Source organism: Grus americana, chromosome 1 (genome assembly GCF_028858705.1).
Source record: "Grus americana isolate bGruAme1 chromosome 1, bGruAme1.mat, whole genome shotgun sequence".
In the NCBI taxonomy this organism is placed as follows: domain Eukaryota; kingdom Metazoa; phylum Chordata; class Aves; order Gruiformes; family Gruidae; genus Grus; species Grus americana.
The window spans coordinates 124873118-124891705 of NC_072852.1; the positions used below are offsets into that span (position 1 = coordinate 124873118).

At 55.7% G+C, this 18588-nt stretch overlaps 2 protein-coding genes across 8 annotated transcripts in view; one reads left to right on the forward strand and one right to left on the reverse strand.

The window, feature by feature from the left end:
- Positions 1–18588, forward strand: part of BCOR (BCL6 corepressor) — an 82763-nt gene that overhangs the window by 26959 nt on the left and 37216 nt on the right. For all 7 annotated transcript variants that reach the window (XM_054808940.1, XM_054809028.1, XM_054809119.1 and 4 more), the window contains exons 2-3: positions 16557–16686; positions 18208–18286. In XM_054808940.1, the coding sequence (XP_054664915.1) occupies positions 16601–16686; positions 18208–18286 (165 nt within the window). In that variant the 5' untranslated portion in view covers positions 16557–16600. The remainder of the gene's footprint in view (positions 1–16556; positions 16687–18207; positions 18287–18588) is intronic.
- LOC129204144 (translation initiation factor IF-2-like) lies at positions 9337–13577 on the reverse strand. The gene is made up of 3 exons (XM_054819590.1): positions 13570–13577; positions 10416–11138; positions 9337–9953 (listed from the first exon to the last, which is right to left on the reverse strand). Exons 1-3 carry the CDS (start codon positions 13575–13577, stop codon positions 9725–9727), a joined length of 960 nt encoding a protein of 319 aa, XP_054675565.1. The 3' UTR covers positions 9337–9724.

Genomic DNA, 18588 nt, shown 5'->3' on the forward strand with positions numbered 1-18588 from the left:
GAGCCCGGAATGTTACCAAAAACAAACAGGCACCAAAAAAAAAAAAAAAGTGTATGTGTGTTTATTGGAGCGTACGCTGAGAGGGCAGACAAAATCTCATTTGTCAGGCATGAAGGTGGGCTGTGTGGAAGGCTATAAATATACCGGCGAGGATTGTATCGCGGTCACTTTTCTGTTCTTCGCCATTTCTAAGGTGAGTGGCGGAGGCTGAGGGACCGGGCAGGGGCTTCTCCTGGTATTGTTTGTCCGTCTGTGATAGATCGGTCTAGACAGCCGCTCAGGCTCCCTGCGAGCTCAGGAACCGGAGCCTGAAAGGGAGAGTGGGGGAGTCGGAGAGGAAAAGGTCACCGTGATATTTTTTTCTTTTTTCCTTTTTTTTTTTTTTTTTTTTTTTGGTGGTGATGGTTGTTAACCCCTAAAGCCGAGAGGGGATCGCGACAGGCAGCTCCGGCCTGAAAGGATGCGGGAGCAGCAGCAGTCGCAGGGATGCTGCTAAAGCGGGAGGGACAGAGCAGCGAGCCTCGGGCCCCGGCGCTGCCCTGTCCATCTAATGGCTTTATAAGAGCTGTTTCCCACAACAGGAAAAGAGTTCACGAGGCAAGCGCCAGATTATTTAGTTCCCAGGAGTTTCCTCTCTCTGGAAACTCCGAGGAGTGCTTTGGACCCAGGGTCGAGGGCCGTGGGGCCAGGGAAGCCGATGCAGCCCCTCGGGCTCGGGGGTGGCAGGGCCCCTCGGATGGCCGGGTGGGTGAGCCCCGGCAGCGGGGCGTCCCCGTTGGCTCTCTGCCTCCCCCGGCCCCACCGTACCCCCCCCTTCCCGCGGGTTGCAGTGGAAACCCCGCGGCGGAGGTTCCCGACCCTGCGGGGAGAGCGAGTTTCCGTGACCGCCTTCAGGTCCCGTCAACTTCTCCCCTGGCAGCTCGGTGCCTTTCGGCCCATGAGGCCGCGTGTGTTCACAGCGTGGGGCAGCTCTCGGCTCATGTCTGTGCACGCAGAAGCCGGGCGTACCTGCCTCAGGGTGTTTGGAAGCCCACGGGGGCACGCACGCCTCGTGGAGCACAAGGGCAGGTGGAGAGCGGGGGTCTCCATTGGGGCTCGGGTGGGTCGGGGGTTATTTGCAGCTCCTGCGTGCGTGCGTGCTTCCTTTTGTACTGAGACGTCCTCGGTGGATGAGATGCGATCCTGGCGTGCAAGCCTGGGCGGTACAGATTAAAAGCAGTTAAGGCTTTAGAGCGATAGATAAAAGCTGGTTTTGTTGGATTCGCCTGCAGCGCAGACCATTCCCATTCCTCTTTGTCTGAGCCCTGGTTCCGGGCGCTACAGCCTTATTGGAAATGCTCCCGAGCAGTCCACGCAGCCAGGGCAGCAGGCAGCTCAGCGCTTATTTACACGTCACATCTAAATACATCTCTAATTAGATAGAAGCAATGCCGGAAATGGCAGATTTGTTGCATATCTAATAGGGACCAGTGCAAACAGACTCAGCAGGGTTTCCCTCTCTTCCCCCCCCCAAAAAAAAGGACCAGCAATACCAAGCTAGTAATCTGAGACCGAACAGAAATTACTTCTCCCATTTGAGTGCATTATGAACCACATTGGCAAATGTCTCTATTCTAATATTTAAAGCAATACTTAGGATGTGTGAACTGAATGCCCAAATATGGACTGGGTCTTGAAACAATACTGGTGCCTTGGCATTATTCCTGTGCTGGTGGACAATCCAGGCTCCGTGTCACGCACTGTATCTGCCTTTACCAGGATGTGCCAAGAACTGCAGTTTCTCAGGCAATTTGAAATTACCATCCCTTTTCCCTCCTCTTCCACCACCCCATGATAATTCACTTTTTTTAAGGTTGATAAAGAAGCCAAGGTCCCCTAACAGGGATGCCAGAGGCAAGGCGACTGAGCTCCAGGGGCTCCTGTACAGTCTGCGCAAGCAAACTTTGTGGATCTCTGCAGCTGCGAGACCACACAAAGTTGTTGACATGCTTTCGGGTCTCCGTTTGCAGAGAAAATGGACCCAGGCCACCACAGCCCAAAATAATGAGTGCTGCGCATACCAAAGTAGTCTTAGCAGTCTGTGGCTGTCCTTTAAAAGGTCTCTCAACTTTGACCGGTGAGTGGCCCCTGCAAAGACGGGCAAAAGGCCTGCTCCAGCTCAGGTCATAGCTCTAGCAGCCACGTTGCTCTCCGAGTAAATGTGGCTTGGAGTAAATTGGTGCTCAGCATGCAGGAGAAGCGGGCTTTGATTTCTGCATGTCTTGACAAAGGTGTGGGCTCTTGCAGGGACTCTGCAGCATAGTTGGGTTGCACAGGTGATATGCGATACGCTATCTTTCCCCCAAACACCACAATAGATCACGTTTTAGTGCGGGCTTAGAAAGAGCAGCATGAAGCTGAGTTTAATACTTCCTCCTTAGGCTGGTGTCACTTTAGAAATAATTGATGGCCAGAGTGGGCCAGCTCCCCTCTTTCTTGGTTTTGCAGTGACCTGAGCGGCGTTGTCGAGCTGGCTGGCTGGGGAGATCCGGGCTAACCCCTTTTACCGAGCAGCTCTCGCTGGCTGTGTGTCTGCGCGCAGGCAGCACGGAGGCCTGGGCTGCAGGCAGGGGGAGTTCCCCTGGCCGTGAGCAGCTCCCGTTAATCCTCGTGTCCTTTCAGGGAACGGGGCTTACAGCGGACGCTGCTCCGGAGCGACCTTTCCCTCCGACCCGACCCGCTCAGATCCCGAGACTGCGGCGGGCAGGGGCATGTCTCCCAGGGGAGCACGGATTTCGTGGGGGTTTCTCCGGAGTGGGCAGCCAGCGCGCCTTTGAATGGCTGAGCAGGCGAGGTGGGGATGGAAAGGAGGAGGCCAAGAACTCATTGCAAATGTGGATTTAGGAAAGTTCTGCTGCTTTCCAGCAGGGAATTAATTTTTCCTTGTTTGCTGGACAGCAGTTCTTGGCCGAGCAGAGATTTTTTTTTCCCCTCCTCTCTTCCACCGCTGGAAAAGTTAGTGAGTGAGAGCACGCTCCAGTACCTGCCCGCCTATTTTCCTAAACTGTTGTCTGAATTATTTGGGACTCTTTCCCTCCGCATGCAAGTGCTCCTTGCACCCCAAACCTGCCTCGTGAGCTAATAGATTTGGTGCTGTGTGATTAGACATTCAAGGAAGTCCGCTTGGAGAAGATCCTGACAGCATGAAATATAATTTGTGATCTGAAAGACAGTTTCCAGTATAATCTCATTATGCACCACAGACTCCCGGTGTTATTTTGTAGAAGGCGGACAATGATCAATTTACATTGACCTGGGGCTGGGCGAGCTTTTAGATGGTAATTGCCATATTGATTTGCATGCAAAAAGAAGACCTGCTAAAATTAAAGACCGGAAGCTAAATTAAACTAAATTTATTGTCTAGGTGCAAACTAAAAGACTTGTTAAAGTCTAGGGTAGACTTGGAAAGCTGTGAAATTCAGAGAAAAATTATTCCTATCCCGATCGCTCCAGAAAATGAATCTATATGACGGAGACCAGGGCAGCAAAGACCCCATTGTGAGCAGAGGCACACAAGCCCGGGCTGTTCCGTGTAAGCCCCGACTCTCTAAACAATCGGAGAATAAAATATCTCCTCTGTCCAATGAAAATCTCGGCCTGAATGTTGGGATTGTCGTGCTAAGGAAAACAAAGCTTTATTTGGATAAGACAATTAAAGTGGAAAGCGCAGAATCCACCAGCCACACTGGGAATGGCTCGTATAAAGAGCTGAGTGTGTTCAATAGAGCGCTGGGGAAAGGGGGAGGCTTGGGGCTGCGCTCCGTGGCTGAGCCTGCACTAGGAAAGCCTGGCATTGTGCTTCCTCTGCCTGCTCCTCGGCCAGGAGGGGTGAGAGCGCTCCCAGCCAAACGCGCTCTCCTTTCCGTGGCTCCCGCTGCTCTTGAAGCAATCTCCCACAGTCGGGGTTGCTCTCGAAGCAATCTCCCCGCAGCTCTGTGGCGGGGTCGTTCCCTGTGCACTTGCAGATGGCCTGCAGTGGGTTGCAGTACACCAGCGTTGCCAGCCTGCCCGTTCTTTCTCAGAGCGTGTTTCGCTTTTCATTTTCAGCTGGAGTAGCTCTTGCTCTTACCCCAGGTGTTCAGTTAATGCTCTGGAATACCTCACCTAGGGGCCTCAGTATTTGCATATTACAAAACATTTGGGCCTGTATCCTTAGTTATAAAAGTCACATCTCCTCCGCCACGGGACTATCGGAGTAGCTGGTGCCTGGCACAGTTGATAGCAGAGAGAAGTACACCCGTACTTGCACAGGCAGCAGACGCCATGCCTGGGGCAGCCCGGTGGCTGTCCTTGTGCTTGTGTGGACCAGGTGCCGTGGGGCTGCCTGTCCCTCACCCACTGCTGGGTTTCCCCCATGCTCTCCAGGAGTGGGGCAGCACTACAGCCGTGGGTCTCCTGGAAAGGGTGGGAAAGCTTTGCAGGGCTCATTTAGCCACGGCTTGAGTATGGCATGTGTGCATGGTAGCAGGTAGGGACAGAGAAGTGAAATCAAAGCTGGAGGGGTGTATTCTCAGCTCTCCTTGAAATTCACAGATAACTCGCTAATGGCTCAAGAAGGGATGGGCTGAACTCTTTCTAAGTGTAAATTCCCTCCCTGAGCCAAACTTTCTCCATGTGAAAGCTCCTGGCTAGGGAGAGATCCTACAGGGATCCCTGATCCCCGGGGCAATTCCCTTTGCTCCCACGCCCCGGCGTGCTGGGTTGTGCTTTAAGCCTCTTGCCCACAGCAGTAGGAGGCTGGGCTGGGCGTTGGGGAAGCCCTTCCCACAGGCTGTGGTCCCCCTGGCTCACCTTGTTCTGGCCTGGTCATGCTCCCCGTGCGGTGTTTTCCTTTCCTCCCGTTTCAGTAGTCAAGCACAAAGTGGATTAGCAAAGCCCCGTGCAGAATTAAGCAGCCCGGTGTGAAGTTATGCCGAGCTGTGCCTGGGGGACTCGCCTGCCTTCTCGGCAGATGTCCTGTGCCGTGCCGTGTTTTGCCGTGCCAGGGCAGGCCAACGCCAGCGGGCAGGGGCGGATGCTTCCCGGGGTCTCCACGCAGCAGTGGGTGAGGAGAGAAATAGCTCCGGCTAAAGTTGCGAGCAGCAGGGGAAGCCGGAACAATACTCGTGAGCAGGAAGTGATCTCCCGGGGTAAACGTTTTAATGGAAGTGTAACCTGGCGTTGCACAAAAACCCAACCCAGGGCGGCTGCCGCAGGGCTCGGGGAGATGCGTGGGAGGCTGTGCTGTGCTGTGCCGCGCCAGGGGCGCCCACGGCAGAGCTGTGCGTGCAGAGCTGGGGGTGGCTGCGGCGTGGCCTGCCCTGATCAGGCGGCTGAAGGTTGTCTTATTTTAGCTACAGAAATATCTCTCTAGATCCGTTACTGCGAGATCTTGTTTGCAATAAACTGCATTGGCTCTCCTCTTTATACAAATTGCTGGTATGAAAGAAAGCCCAGCCTATATGCATGGAGGCAGGCATGAGCTAGTGAGATCAGGTTTCCTACTGAGCTCCCGGAGGAGAAGTCAGCATTTGATTGAAGCTACACTTGGTTCTGGGTTCCCAGGGGACAGCAGCCCTGAAACACGAGAGCCCTCCCTCCTTTTTTTCCCCCCCTTCTCTCTCTCTCTTCTTCCTCTAAAAGCCTTTGTGCTGAAAGAGCCTCAGTAGGCACGAATCGCCGGTCTCTCACAAGAGTGTGTTGCAGCCTTTGCTGACATTGTTTTGTTAGCAGTGGTTTTTACCAGGCCAGCAGATTTCTGGCTATGTATAGGCAATGAATAGTCGATGATACTGACCCGAGAGTACGTACTGGCATCGTTTGTCAGTGAACCCGATTCGGAAGTCGATTGGAGACGTATCACGTTGGTGTGAAGCATCTTACCTGCCTGGGGAGTGCTGCCCTTTGGCAGGAGTCAGACCAAGACGCGCTTCCAATAAAATCAGCTCTTTCCCCTTGCTAGTGCCGGCTCCCAAACTGCGCGTAAGCACCTAGAAAGTCCGTTTCCGGCTCCCGTGGCCTCTTCAAGAGTTTGCGTGGTACACAAATTTTAGAGAAAGTTGCCCTGTCGTGGTTTTCCTTTAGATGCACGTTTTGGGTAGTACTCGGAGTCAAACTGGGCAAGGAAATGTTTCCTCGAGTTGATTTATTTTTCCCTTGCTTCTCTTCACTAAATTCCACCTCTCCTCTAACTTTGCTGCCGATACAAAACTTAAATAAATGCAGGGAAGGAGGTACAGGGATTTACACTCAAAATTCCAGCTGTGCCCAACAAAAGGCCCGCTGAGAGTGTGCAGCACGCTCCTTTGCTGCCAGGTGGTTGTATCGCAAGCAAAGTTCGACTCGTGTTTTAGGTTAGTGGGGTTTTTCTTTCTTTTTCTTTTTCCTTACGAGGGGAAAGGCTGAAGGTGAAAACGCGTCTCTGCCGGCCGGCTGCGAGCGGCGGGGCCGGGGCCGCCGCGGGCTGCGAGCCGCGGGGTCATCGCCCGGGGCAAGGCCAGCGGGGGCGGCCGGGGGGGCGGAGGGGCCCCTCGGCGGGAGGTTTGCTGCGGTAACAGGTCGGAACGCTGCTGCCGCCGGCCCGGTGCGAGGCGGCAGGGCAGGGGGTGCGGGGGCGGGGAGCCCGGCCTTCCCGGGGAAGGGCTGCTCGGGGACGCGCCGCGCTGCGGGGGCGAGTCCGCCGTGTGCCGCGGAGCGCTGCGCAGCTGCCGGTGTGCCTTTCCCCGCTGCTGCGGGGCTCCCCCTCGCCCTTCCCAAAAGTCAAACCGAGAGCGGAGCTCAACTTCTGCTAAGGCTTTTCTTAGGGCGGGAGCGCGGGTTGGAAACCCCTCCTCGCTGCGAGGAGAGCCCCGCAGCGCTCGGGACCCCGCCGGCATCGGGCAGGCGGAGCAGCCCCCACCCCCGGCCCCGGTCCCACAGCAGCTCCCCGGAGCAGCGAGGCTCCGCCTGACCAACCGCCGGGAACAAGCACGTTTCTGGCCCCGGGGCGGGGGAGGTGGGTAGAGGGTGTTCCTTGTTTCGAGTAAACCAGCTGCAGTAGTTGATGGTAAAGCAGCGAAGGCAGACACAATGCTGCTGTTGTTGGTTTGATCTCTAACTGGGGATTGTTAGTCTGGATTTAACTCTGTGGCGAGGGGGGGAAGGCGAAGGCTGTTTACAGCCAGTGCAAATAATGTGACAGCTGTTGGAGCGCAAAGAGCCCGCGCCTCGCCGGCACTCGCACACAAAAGCTCTCGCTGCGGCCGGAGCAGCCCCGGGGCCGCCCCGCCGCTCCCGGAGGCACCGCCCGCCGCTGCGGAGCCCAGCAGGGCGCCCCGGGGCTCGGCGGGCATCCCGGGCGGCGGCAGGGCGGCGAGCCTTGCTCCCCTGCTGCCGGCGGCATCGCTTAAGCACACGCCGCTAGGCGGGGAGAAGGTGTCCCCCCCCCCCCCCCCGCTTCTCTCCTCCTCCGCTTGATTTACAAGCGCAGGGAGGCTGCGGGAGGAGCGGCCGGCTCCGCGCCCGACCCCGGCCGGCTTCGGCGCTGGGAAATCCCTCCCGGCGGTGGAAGCGACGGCGGGTTTGCGCCCGCTCCGCGGTGACTTTGCGGGAGAGGTGGACGAGGCGTCCCGGCAGCCCCGCGGGAGGAGAGGGCAGCCCCGCTCGGAGCCGCTGCTGGCCTCGGGCAGGGGGCACGGTGCGGTGGCTGGCAGTGCGTGTTTGCCTCCTGAGCACGTGTTGGCAGAGGAGAAGTTGTTATCTCTTGAGATGGCTCCACGCAACCCCTGATAACCTCGCCGTGCAGGCACCCCTGGTCCTTGGTGAAAAAAACTCCTCCTGCGTAAACAGCCCGAGCGGTTATTTTCTCCTCAAAGCCTCTGCATCTGAGCCCCTGGGTTTGCCTTTTGAGTGTAGGATATAAAATGCTGTCTGTTCTTGAAGTTTGCTCCAGTACCCAAAGTGATCTCCCGGCCTCTGTAAAGTCGAGGGAACTTGGAGAACTGGGATCCGGCCTATATTTGTACCTGACATAGTTTTGCTACCTACGAGAATCGCTGTTTTATATAGTAAGTGACCTCCACGTACTATTGTCTTTTTGACGAGGTGGCTCTGGGGCAGAAGAAAGCAGGTAGGAAGGGGAGACGCTTATTTCCTCCCCCACCCCCCTTTTTGTAGTTTTGGTCGATGGGTTGCCTATATATTTCTCTCCAGTCAATCTATTATTTTTTTTGGTCTCTTTTGGCCTTGACTGTCCCCTTGGTCCTTAATGGATTACACTGTGCTATTAGTGGCAAAAGTGCGCCAGCAGTCATTCAACAATTTTAGCATCAATTCCTATAAACTGGTGTTTTCTATGACATGTGCCATTTTTCTGCAAGAATACCGCTTGCGAAACTAGTTTCGCCTTGGAGCAAAGGCGGAAAGATAAACAAGCCTGCATAGCCAAAACACTGGCAATCTCTTCCTCCTTCCAAATCTTTTAAAGTCACGGAGTAATATTTTCAGGATTATGCTGCTGCCTCTGAGGAGGGAATGTCGCTGGTGTTAAAAAAAAAAAAAGAAGAAAAAAAAGCTAATGCAAATTAGAGAAAAATAATTTTCTTTCAGCGATATGCAATGTATTAGTCACTTGTTATCATGCTTAGAGGCAGACCTCATTTGCGCGTCTGCCAACTCGTTCACATCTGCTCAGAGCTGTTCAGGGCATTTTAACCTTGGCGGTGTCGTGTCGTAGTCCCACGGATCAAGAACGAGTAATTAAAGCTCTAAGCAGCAGCAGCAAAAAATTTCATAGCCGCCCATCTGCATCGCAGTTGATTCGCTGCTTTGTTTCGGTGCGGAGCGCCGGGATGGGAAGGCAAGGCCGGGGGCGGCCTCCGCGCTGCCCTTCTCTCCAGGCGGGCATTGCCGCCACCGGCAACTTTATTTCCTTTTTTTTCCCACTTTTCTTCCTTTTTTCTTTCTTTTTAAAATTCGTATCTTCACGGAAAAGCCGAGCGTTGTTGTTGGGTTTCCTTTTTTCCCTGGTGTTTTCCGCACGCTGAGACGGGCGGTGAGGGCACTGGCTGTGCCCGCCCTGGACGTGTGTTTCTTCTAAAGGTCTGGAGAAGGTGATGGAGAAGGGACACAGAGTTGCGGAGACGTTTGCCGAGGTGCTTGTAATGCTGCTTTTGTAACCGAGGGCTTGCCAGTGCTTTCCAGAAGCGCTCGGGAAAGCGTTTCCCATCAAGGAGAAACGTTACTGCTGTAAACCCGACATAAACTTTGGGGCGAGGCTAATTTTTATGCATTGTTTAGCAGAAACCGAGCTGTTTGTTTGTTTGTTGTTGGGAGGAGGAGGGGAAAAAAAAAAAAAAGGAAAAACCCCCAACTTCCCAAGCACTTTTTCTTACATGCGGCCGCTGAAGGTTCCCGTGTACCGGGGGAGGGCGGGGGGGGGGGGGCGGCCCCAGCCCCGCCGCGGCTGTGCAGACAAAGCCCTGCGGGGAGCGGGAGGTTTGCAGGCCGGCCGTGCTAGGTAAAGCGAGAGACGGAGGCACCTAAGTTTAATATTTCGCTGTTGTGCGCCGGCCATTTGCTGCATGAGGCACAGAGCCGCCGCCCGCCCCCCCCCCTCCCCCCCGGGTGGGTGGTTTGGGGGGAAGCAGGGGGAGCCGCTCCCCCATCCATCAGCCCCTCGAAGCTGTTGCTCCGTAAATGAGGGAACCACAGGCCCTGTCAGCCGCAATTATGCAAAATGAAGTCGTCCGTGATCAATATCTCCCAACGTCCCCGACGGATGCGTGGGGGGACCGCCCCCGCCCGGCGTGCCGCGGCGGCTCCGCGCTGGGGAGCGGTGCGCCGGGGTGGCCGGAGGGAAACCAAGGGCGTACGTCCCATTAATCACTACTACCCCCCCCTCGGGGGGGGGTGCGGCGGGGCTGGAGGAAGGAAACGGGGGCCGTGCTCCGGGATTTCTGCAAGGATAACGTTGCGGAAGTGAGCGCAGCTTTTCGCTCAACTCTCTCTCGCAGCAGCACTGGGACTTTTTTATTCGATGGTGGGGGGGTGTCTCCCCCCACAGCCCCATAAGTTTATAAGGATATCGGAGGGGGAGGGGGGCACGGCGGAGCCCGGTGAATGGCGAGCCCGTGGCGCTGCGCTCGCCCAGCCTCTCGCGGCCGAACAATGGGGAACGGGCGGGGGGAAGGGGCTGGCTTGGTGGTATTTTTCTTCTTTTTTTTTTCTTTTTTTCCTCCCTTTTTTCCCTCCCCTCCTTTCTTTCTATCCCCCTCCCTTAAAAGCAAAAGCCACACGGAATAAAGGCAACAATGAAGGGCTCCCGGGATGCCGAGTGCGCGGCGGGTTAATGGGGTGGGGGCGCGCAGGCCTGCGCTCTGCTCTCCCTTTCTCGCGCCGGGAATGCGGCCTTAAATTACCTGAAATGCACATTTCTGCCCGGCCCGCGGTGCGTGGGTGTGCGTGCGTGCGTGTGTGTGTGTGTCTGTCCCTCTCCCGCTGCTGCTGCCGCTGCTCCTCCTTCGCAGCCCGGGCTCGGCTGCTGCCTGTTGTCTCTGGCAGCAGCAACGGAAACCTCGCTCCCGTGCGTGCGTGTGCGTGTGTGTGGGGGTGAGCGTGTGTGTGTGTGTGTGTCTGTCTCTAAAATGGCGCGGACGGCCTGGGTAGGGAGATACCGCGGCGGGTGGGCGAGGGAGGGAGGCCGGGCTCTCGCCGGCGGCCCCGTCTGCCCGCGGGCCCGGGGGTTTCTGCGGCAGAGCCCGGTTTGCGGCTCCCTCCACCGCTGCCTCCTCCGGCAGCCTTGTTCACGGCACGGCCGGAGCGGCGGCAGGCTGAACCGCCGGGTTGCCTGGCGCGGCGTGCACGGGAGGAAACCCCCGCCTCCCCCCCCCCTCCCGGAGAGAGCAGCCTGCCTGCCCGCCGCCGCGGCGTGCGCTGGGGAACGGAGGCATCGCCCGCGCCGGGGGGGCCGGGGAGGGGGGAGGCGGGCGCCGTAGAGGCGGTGCGGGGCTGCCGGTGCGGCGGACGGGGTCGGTGTTTCCCGCGAATCCCCGGGAAATCCTTCATGCAGCAATGCCTCAAAGTTGGGTACCAGCCGCCTCGCCTCCCCCCGGTGTGTGTGTGAGAGAGCGAGCCTTTGCAGCCTATCGCACCCCCGCGATGCGTTTTAACCGGGGGTGGGTGGAAATAGGAGCCAGGGCCCCCGCCCCGCAGATGTCCCGTAACCTTCAGGTATGGGCATCACCGTGTGCCAGGGCAGCTTTGGCTCCCAGGGCTGCCCCAAGGAGGCGTGTGTCTGGGGGTCCGGGTCTTCCCCGGGGCTCCGCGGCAGGCAGCACCCTGTGGGCTCCGGGAAAGGCGGCCAGGGTTATTTGAAGGATCGCCAGCCATTTTAACTTTCCCTTATTGGCCTCCTCCCCCGCCCCCTTCCCTAGTTCGTAGGCTTATCATTAATTGAAAACTTTTTTTTTCTCCCCCTTTTTGGCTGCCGCCGGCGCTGAGAGCGATGCAATGATTCGCCTCGCAGCATATGGGAAAGGGGGAAAGCGCCGCTGCCGCTACGGCGCAGCGACTGTCTGTGTAGGGTCCAAGGCGTGACAGACGGCGCGGGGGGGCGCGGGGACCGCTGCCGCCTCTCCCTTGGGCCGCCTGTGCCGGGGGTTAGGGGGGGGCACCCCCGCCGGTGCCCCGCTGCGGGCGGAGGGGGGGTGGTGGTGTCTCCGCCGGGCCGGAGCCAGGCGCAGCACGGCGAGCAGCCCGGGGCGGCGATGCCCGGCGGTGGGGAGGATGCCCCGGCGGCGCTGGTGCTGGCGCTGGCTCGGAGGCCCCGGCTGCCCTCGGACGGCTCCGCCGCGCCGTGTTTACACGGCAGAAAGCCCGTGTCGCCGTCCGGCACGTGACGGTGTGGGAGCCGCGGGGGGTGGTGGTGGTGGTTGGATGGGGAACGGGGGGGGGCGGCTGCGGCAGGAGCCTTAAAATAGACGCCGACCCCCTTGCGCTGCCTGCACGCTGCCTAAACCGAAATGCACTACTGTCGTGCATGACTCAATATGTATTTTAAATCGGTTTAGCGATCTCGCTGGCGCATTGTGCTTAGCTTTATGGTTAAATGAAATGCCACACGTCCCGGGTAAAGGTCAAACTTCTTCTCTAATCCGCGGATCCGTGCGGCGGCTACTTAGTCTGCAGCTTCCTCCTTTGGTTTACAAAACGTGTCACTAGCGGTGATGCCGTGTGGATATTGCAAAAAATAACCCACGGTATTTTTTTTTTTTTTAAAGCGCAGCCACCCCTGTTCTTTAAACACTTGGCTAATATTAGATCGTTGGCTGCTGCCAGAGCTTTATACGGCGCATTGTAAACGGTGCAGCAATATAGTGTCTTTAAAGTCTCCGTTCTAGCGGTGGCACAGGTCGTTGTTTTTATAACTCGTAAATATGTAAGTCGGACGTACAAGATAAACGAGATACCTAAACACATTCATAAGCAGCTGCCCGTATTTAAGCTTATAAATACCGTACGAGCGCTGCCCTTTAAATCAAACTCCGGATGAACGGTTTGAGGGCTAATCGAAGTAGATCGCTACGAGTCCCCGATTGCTTTTCACTGGTCTCGCAGGGATTTTCACAAATCTTGAAATGATCCTTTCAGTGGTCTGGAACCGGGCGGCGACGGGGGGGGGGGGGGTCAGGCGGGGAGGGCGGGAGATCAGAGCCAGGTAATTTATTGCATCGTTTTTAATTTCCGAAAGGCCGGGTTGTTTGCCGAAGCGCCTACCGCTCCCGTCGGTGCCACCGGCGCTCGCAGCCTTTTTTTTTTTCTTCCCTTTTCCTTTTTTTTTTTTTTTTTTTTTTTTACCCCGCACAGCCCTCCCCGCCGGCTGCCGTTGCGCTGCCGCTGCTGCTGCCGGCTGTGTGGCTTGTGCAGTGGAAACTGGCGGGCTGCCAGGCGGAGCTCGGAGGTGGAAAAGAGTAAAGGCGCCAAAAGGGAACTCGTGCGCCGCTGCAATTCTCCTCCCGCCCCGCTTCCTGGCTCGCTGCAGCCGCCGGCCCCGCCGGGCTTCCTCCACCCATCCCCCTCCCTGCCGAGACTTTCACCTCGCGCACTCGCCACCGGGCACCCTTGGGCGGGAGGGGTGGGGTGGGGTATCGAGCGGAGGCTGCCCCGGCCCGGGCGGCGCTGCCCTCTGCTCCTTTCCCCCGGAGGCACGGGGAAGCGGCGTCGTCTTCCTCCTCCTCCTTCCCCCCCCGCTCCCCGCGGGCATCGGGTTTTTCTCGTTTCCACGCCAGGAGTGTGTTAACAAAACTTTACTGCTGCTGGCGTCAATGGCTGCCAAAAGTCTGTTGACGTTGCGAGGGAGACCCAAACGTTTCCCTTTTTAATCAGCTGCCCAAAACAGCGCGGTGTGTGTCTCTGCCTGCCTCTGCGGCGCGGGGCCGGCGGGGCGCGGGCAGCGCGGGGCGGTGGGTGTTCCCGGCTCGGCTCGGCACGGCGCGGCACGCCGGGGCCCCGGCTCGGCAGCACGCCGGGAGGCAGGTTAGTGCTTGCAAGCGCTTTTCACAACTGGTTTCACACGGCGGCATCGCTGCGGAACCGCGTGTGCGTTGCGCGTCTCGCTCCCCCCCCCCTTCCCTCCCCTCCCTCCCTCCTCCGTGCATCACCATCTATATTTAGCCGCAAATGGCTTTATCGGCCAGACACCTCCCGGAGGAAATGCCGTGCGCTCTCCGGCGGCCGAGCCCCGCTCCGCGCCCCGCCGTGCAGCGGGGGCGGCCGGGGGGGGGCTGCGGCGCCCTGAGGCGCGCTGACAGCGGCGGGGAGCCCGGGGGGGGGGCCCGCGGTGGCCCGGCGAGTGACGGGCAGGGAGGAGGAGGAGGGAGAGAGAGATGTGTCCCCGGTTTCCTCCGCCGCGGCCACCGCTTGGGCGTGTGCTGGGGCGCTCAGCCCGCCGTCGGGGTTACATAACGGGGCCGGCCGCGCCCGCCCCCACGGAAGCTGGGTATAAATAGGAGCGGTACCCCCCCACACCCCTCCCACACCCCTACACCCACCCTCGTCCCCCCATCCCCGCAGCGCTGAGGGCTTGCGGAGCTGCCGGTGTTTGGCCGAGGGGCTGGAGTTCCCTGTGAGCCGCCGGCCCCGACGTGCGGCCGCTTGCAGGGAGAAAGAGAGAGAGAGAGAGGAGGAGGAGGAAGGAAGGAAGGAAGGAAGGAGCGTGCGAAGAGTTAAAAGTCTCCTGTTTGTTGCAATGAAATTATGGCTGGCAGTGGCGCCGCTGCTCGTTCAGCAGACCTCCACTTTCAAACAGTTCACAAGAAGTTCATCAGGGCGGCGATTATAACTGTACACAACGCGCGCCCCCCGGGCTGGCGAGTGCCAAGGGGTGGCTTTTGGGGAAGGGGCCGGCAGCTGGCAGGGCGGGTACTGGGACATCCCGCTGCCTCCCCACGTCCTGCACACTGGTGGGCTTTGCCTGCTCTGGCGGTGGCAGCGGGACGTGGGGCCTCCAGATTACCCGCCGGGGCTGGGAAAACTCTTACCCCCCCCCCCCACTCCCCCATGCAACTTCAGTGTTTTGCTATCTGCACATGTCAGGGGATTGACGGGCTCTAATTCAGGCACCTTATCTTAATGATACACTTCCACCCAGGAAACCAGGCGGGCGCAGGCGGCCCCTCCGAGGAGCAGCGTGGGTCGGCCTTGTGCACCCCCAAAGGAAAAAGCGGGGCGCGGTGAGTGAGGCCGTGCGCCGCCGAGGCCCGTCTCCTCCGAGCCCGCATCCGTTCCTCACGGATGAGACAGCGCACACGGGGCGGCTACTAACCTTATGTAAAACCCTAAATCACTCTCTCCATGCTGCTGCTGCCTCTATTGAAAACATTACGAGCGGCGCATCTGGAAAACAGTAAATCTGTCCAGAAACCGTCTTTCCAGTGAAATAACTCCTTTTGAATGATAGCGCGGTATCTAATCTCCGCGGATTTTTGTTTCCTTGCAGCGATTTTTGCGGACTTCATTAGGGAAAGCTAACTGTTCTGGAGAGAGGAGGGTCAACACGCCGTTTCATTAATATACATTTGTTCCAGACGTGGAGTTTTGCACAAAAGGCCTCTCTGAGGGGAGAAAAAAAGTGTTGGGGAACAAGGCTTTCCTGCCGTTTCAGTTCTTAAACCTCTCTGAACGTGTGTGAAGTATTGTGTTAAAGGCCCAATCTGGGCTTCTTCCCCATTAAATGCCAAAGTGATCATTTGCATATTTTGTAGCCTGACAAAGGAAATGAGTTTGCTGGGGAAGCATGGATGCTTTGGGAGACGTTAGGCATTAAACTCCCAGTGGTCAATCGCCCGTTACTGCCTTGTGTGTGTGTGTAAAAGGAATATCATGCCTCCCGCTTAAAGGCTTCTATTTTTGTGAGAGAGGAAGAGCTGAGGGATATCCTGTGCATTAAAGGCTCCCCCTACTTATTAACCCAGCATTTAGCAGCAGGATGCACGCTGAAGCTCAGTCAAAAGAAACGACTCAACCTCCGAAGAGCAATTAAAATCTTGCACTGGAATAAATCATGCGCCGCGATAATCCTGTTAATAAAACGCAGCTTGTCCTGACACTTCGCTCATGCAGCAAACTAGAATTTAATGCGAGCGGAGGTGGCGTTAGGCAAGGTAGAGGGGAGGAAAAGCCTTTCCACCTCTGCTGCTGGACGCGAAAATGCGGTTACCTTTCACCTGCCTCTCCGGCTGCATACAGCGCTGATCCTCTTGGACTGCTAATACTTCTCCAGCGAGCCCGCTAATGATTTCTTTCCCTGGAGTGAGCAGGCATCATTGAATTACTGAAAGCACTCGCAGCAGCAGCAGCAGCTCCAATGCAGAAGCCACCAGGGCTCGGTGCTTAATCAAATCAAGGGGTGGGGAGCTCGCCAACCCACTTACTATTTTTAACCCCTTTCTCCAAGTTAGTCATGTGCAGACGCTAAAGGGGAGGTTTTTATTTAGATCCCTTCTGTAGCAGCGTCTCTTCAGTTTTAAGTCCTCGCGTGAAAGCTTTATCAGCCATCAGCGTAGCTAATACACACGGTGCGTGGCTGTTCTCGCAACGCACTCCTGCTCCTGTGCGTTCCGAAGGCAGGGCTTTTGTGAGCGCCTGCGGGTAATTTCGCGTGTTCCCCCAGCCCGCAGGGTCCCCGTCCTTGGTTCAGCCTATGCGAGATGAAGGTTTGGGAACTGGTGTGTACTTGGCCGGCTGAGTCATTTCTTGTTCAAATGAAATGCAGTGGAGAAACTTTTATTTGTCGATAGCCTGGAATGATTCTTAATTTTCTGGATGTGCACTGGGGAAAAGATCCATCTCCTCTGACCTATAAATGCCCTCAATTTGCTCCTTTATTGCAGGGTATCTCCCTTAGCGGTTAACGTAGGCAGCTCACTCCCCGCACCAATCCTGCATTCATTATTAATTACCCGGAGGGAGGCTGGCTGCTCCGCCGTGATGTTTGCACTTCCTCCTAGACAAATCTGCTCAACTTTTTTTTTTTCTTTTTTTATGTTTTTTTTTTTTAATAGAATATAAAACCGTGAAGAAAAGCGGCGATTTTTAAGAAGACGTCATGCTTTCTGCAACTCCCCTGTATGGCAACGTTCATAGCTGGATGAGCAATGAAAGGGTCCGCATGTGTGGAATTAATGAAGACAGGTAAATATTTAAGCTTCTGGCAAGTTAAACCACACTGTAATTCTGCAGCGTGAGGTCTCGGAGTTCGCTTGCTTCCCTAATACCAGAGTAGAGAGCTGCCGCCTTGCATCGAGATCAGCCCAGCTTGGATGGGGGGTGGAGGGGGAGAAACAAGACGTGCCTGAGAGTGGTAGAGCAGCCGCTGATTTACTATTTAACAGGCAACCTGGGTCAGTGAAGCGGGGACGCCCTTTAAAGAGATTACTCCCCAAAGCAGCCTTTAAACGCGCTTTTACAATTAATTTACTATTTCGTATTTGTGAAGGGGAATTAAACCAAATAGCGTGCGTGTTCTTGCGGTGACTCTCTGCGGCAGAGGGGCTCCTGCGTGTGACTTGGCGTTCCCTGCCTTCGGACCAACAACTTGTCCTGTGAAATAGGAACAGCGGCCTTTCCGTCTCCCACAAGTGAATGTTTGTTCCTCCCCACCTTTTTTCCTGCTGAATATCATTCATTTGATGATTAAAATTACAGTCTTTAAGAATTTTCAATGGGGTGATGCAAGCACTGGCTGGTGTCCTCTTCCCTTAAACCCCAGCTTTTTAAAAAGCCAAACGACACTGGACAGAAGCTGCAGATGCGCCTGCGGTTCTCTGTGCCAATTTTGTGTGGTTTTAGTGTTTTTCTGTCTTCTCTTTTAGCCTGCGTTCTCACTCTTGTGTGAAAAGCCTCGGAGAAGCTGGAGAAAGTTTTTGGTCTTTGCGGGGAATACTATTTGCAAACATAAGCTGAAGGACAACGGCCAAACGTCTCACTTTGCTTTTGCACCCTCCCTCCCCACTTTCCTCCCAGTTATTTAGGGATAATAATTTTACGTGCTACTTGCAGGAAAGGTGAATCTTTTAAAAACAAATACGTTAAAACCGCATTTAAGGTGATGATGTGCCTTTAAGCACTTTGATTGAAAGAAGTTCTTTTGGGTAATGCTGAAACTTTCCTTCTGCTGCATGTCAGTGATTTTTATCCCTGGGATTTGAAATTTGGCACTAAGGTATATTCTTTATCGGTGCTTTCTGTGATAACAAGTCCCAGTGCTGCAACACTGGTATGGCACAGATGTGCAGCTCCCTCTTTAGCATGGAACAGCTGACGTTTGTATGATATTAGCGTGTGATTTTTAATTTTCTCCTCGGCAGTGTTTATGGATAGTACATGAACAGGGTATGTTTCAAATGGAGTATTCTCCTCTTGTGAAAAAGAAAAGGGCAAGGGGCAAAAGAGGAGACCTTGACAAAAATCACTTGTTTTGGAAGAGGCTGCTCTGAGATGTGCTCAGTGTGTTCTTGCTGTCAAAACCCTTTATGCTCGTTTTCAAATGGTCTTTGCTTTCTAAAGTAGTTGCTGTGTGTCGTTACGCAGAAGGATAAACATGGTATCATACGGGACTTCTCTAGGGGAATCAAAGTATGGAGGCGATACAATCTTGTACTGATCTGAGATGTGCAAGATGTTTTCAAATAGTACGCTTCTGTTTCTTAATAGGAAAATTCCTGTTAACGATGGCGACGCACCGAAAAGCAGACTGGAGTTGAGGGAAGAAAATCACTTGAATCACAGTGTGGTAAGAAGTTCCTAGCCTTATGCTGCAGCTGAACCCGTGCCTGTCCTCCCCACCCTGTCTCCCACCCCTGGGTGTTAGTACACGATCCGTTTGGAGAAATGATTAAACTCCTTTCAATTGCACCTCTAGCCGGGCTTGGGCACATACGAGTTGTTTCTGTGAAACAGTGAAATGGGACTTTATTTATTTCATTAATCTCTTGATGCTGACTTTGTGGGGGTGTGTTGTCTTATGACATCATATTCTTACTTTTGTTCTTTTATGAATAATGTCATGCAGCATACTGGCATGTCTAACAAGAA

Coding starts and splice junctions, on each gene's coding strand:
- LOC129204144 (XM_054819590.1), bottom strand. Junction 9,954..10,415: donor GGCAGAAATGTGCATTTCAG/GTAATTTAAGGC, acceptor TTATCCTTGCAG/AAATCCCGGAGCACGGCCCC.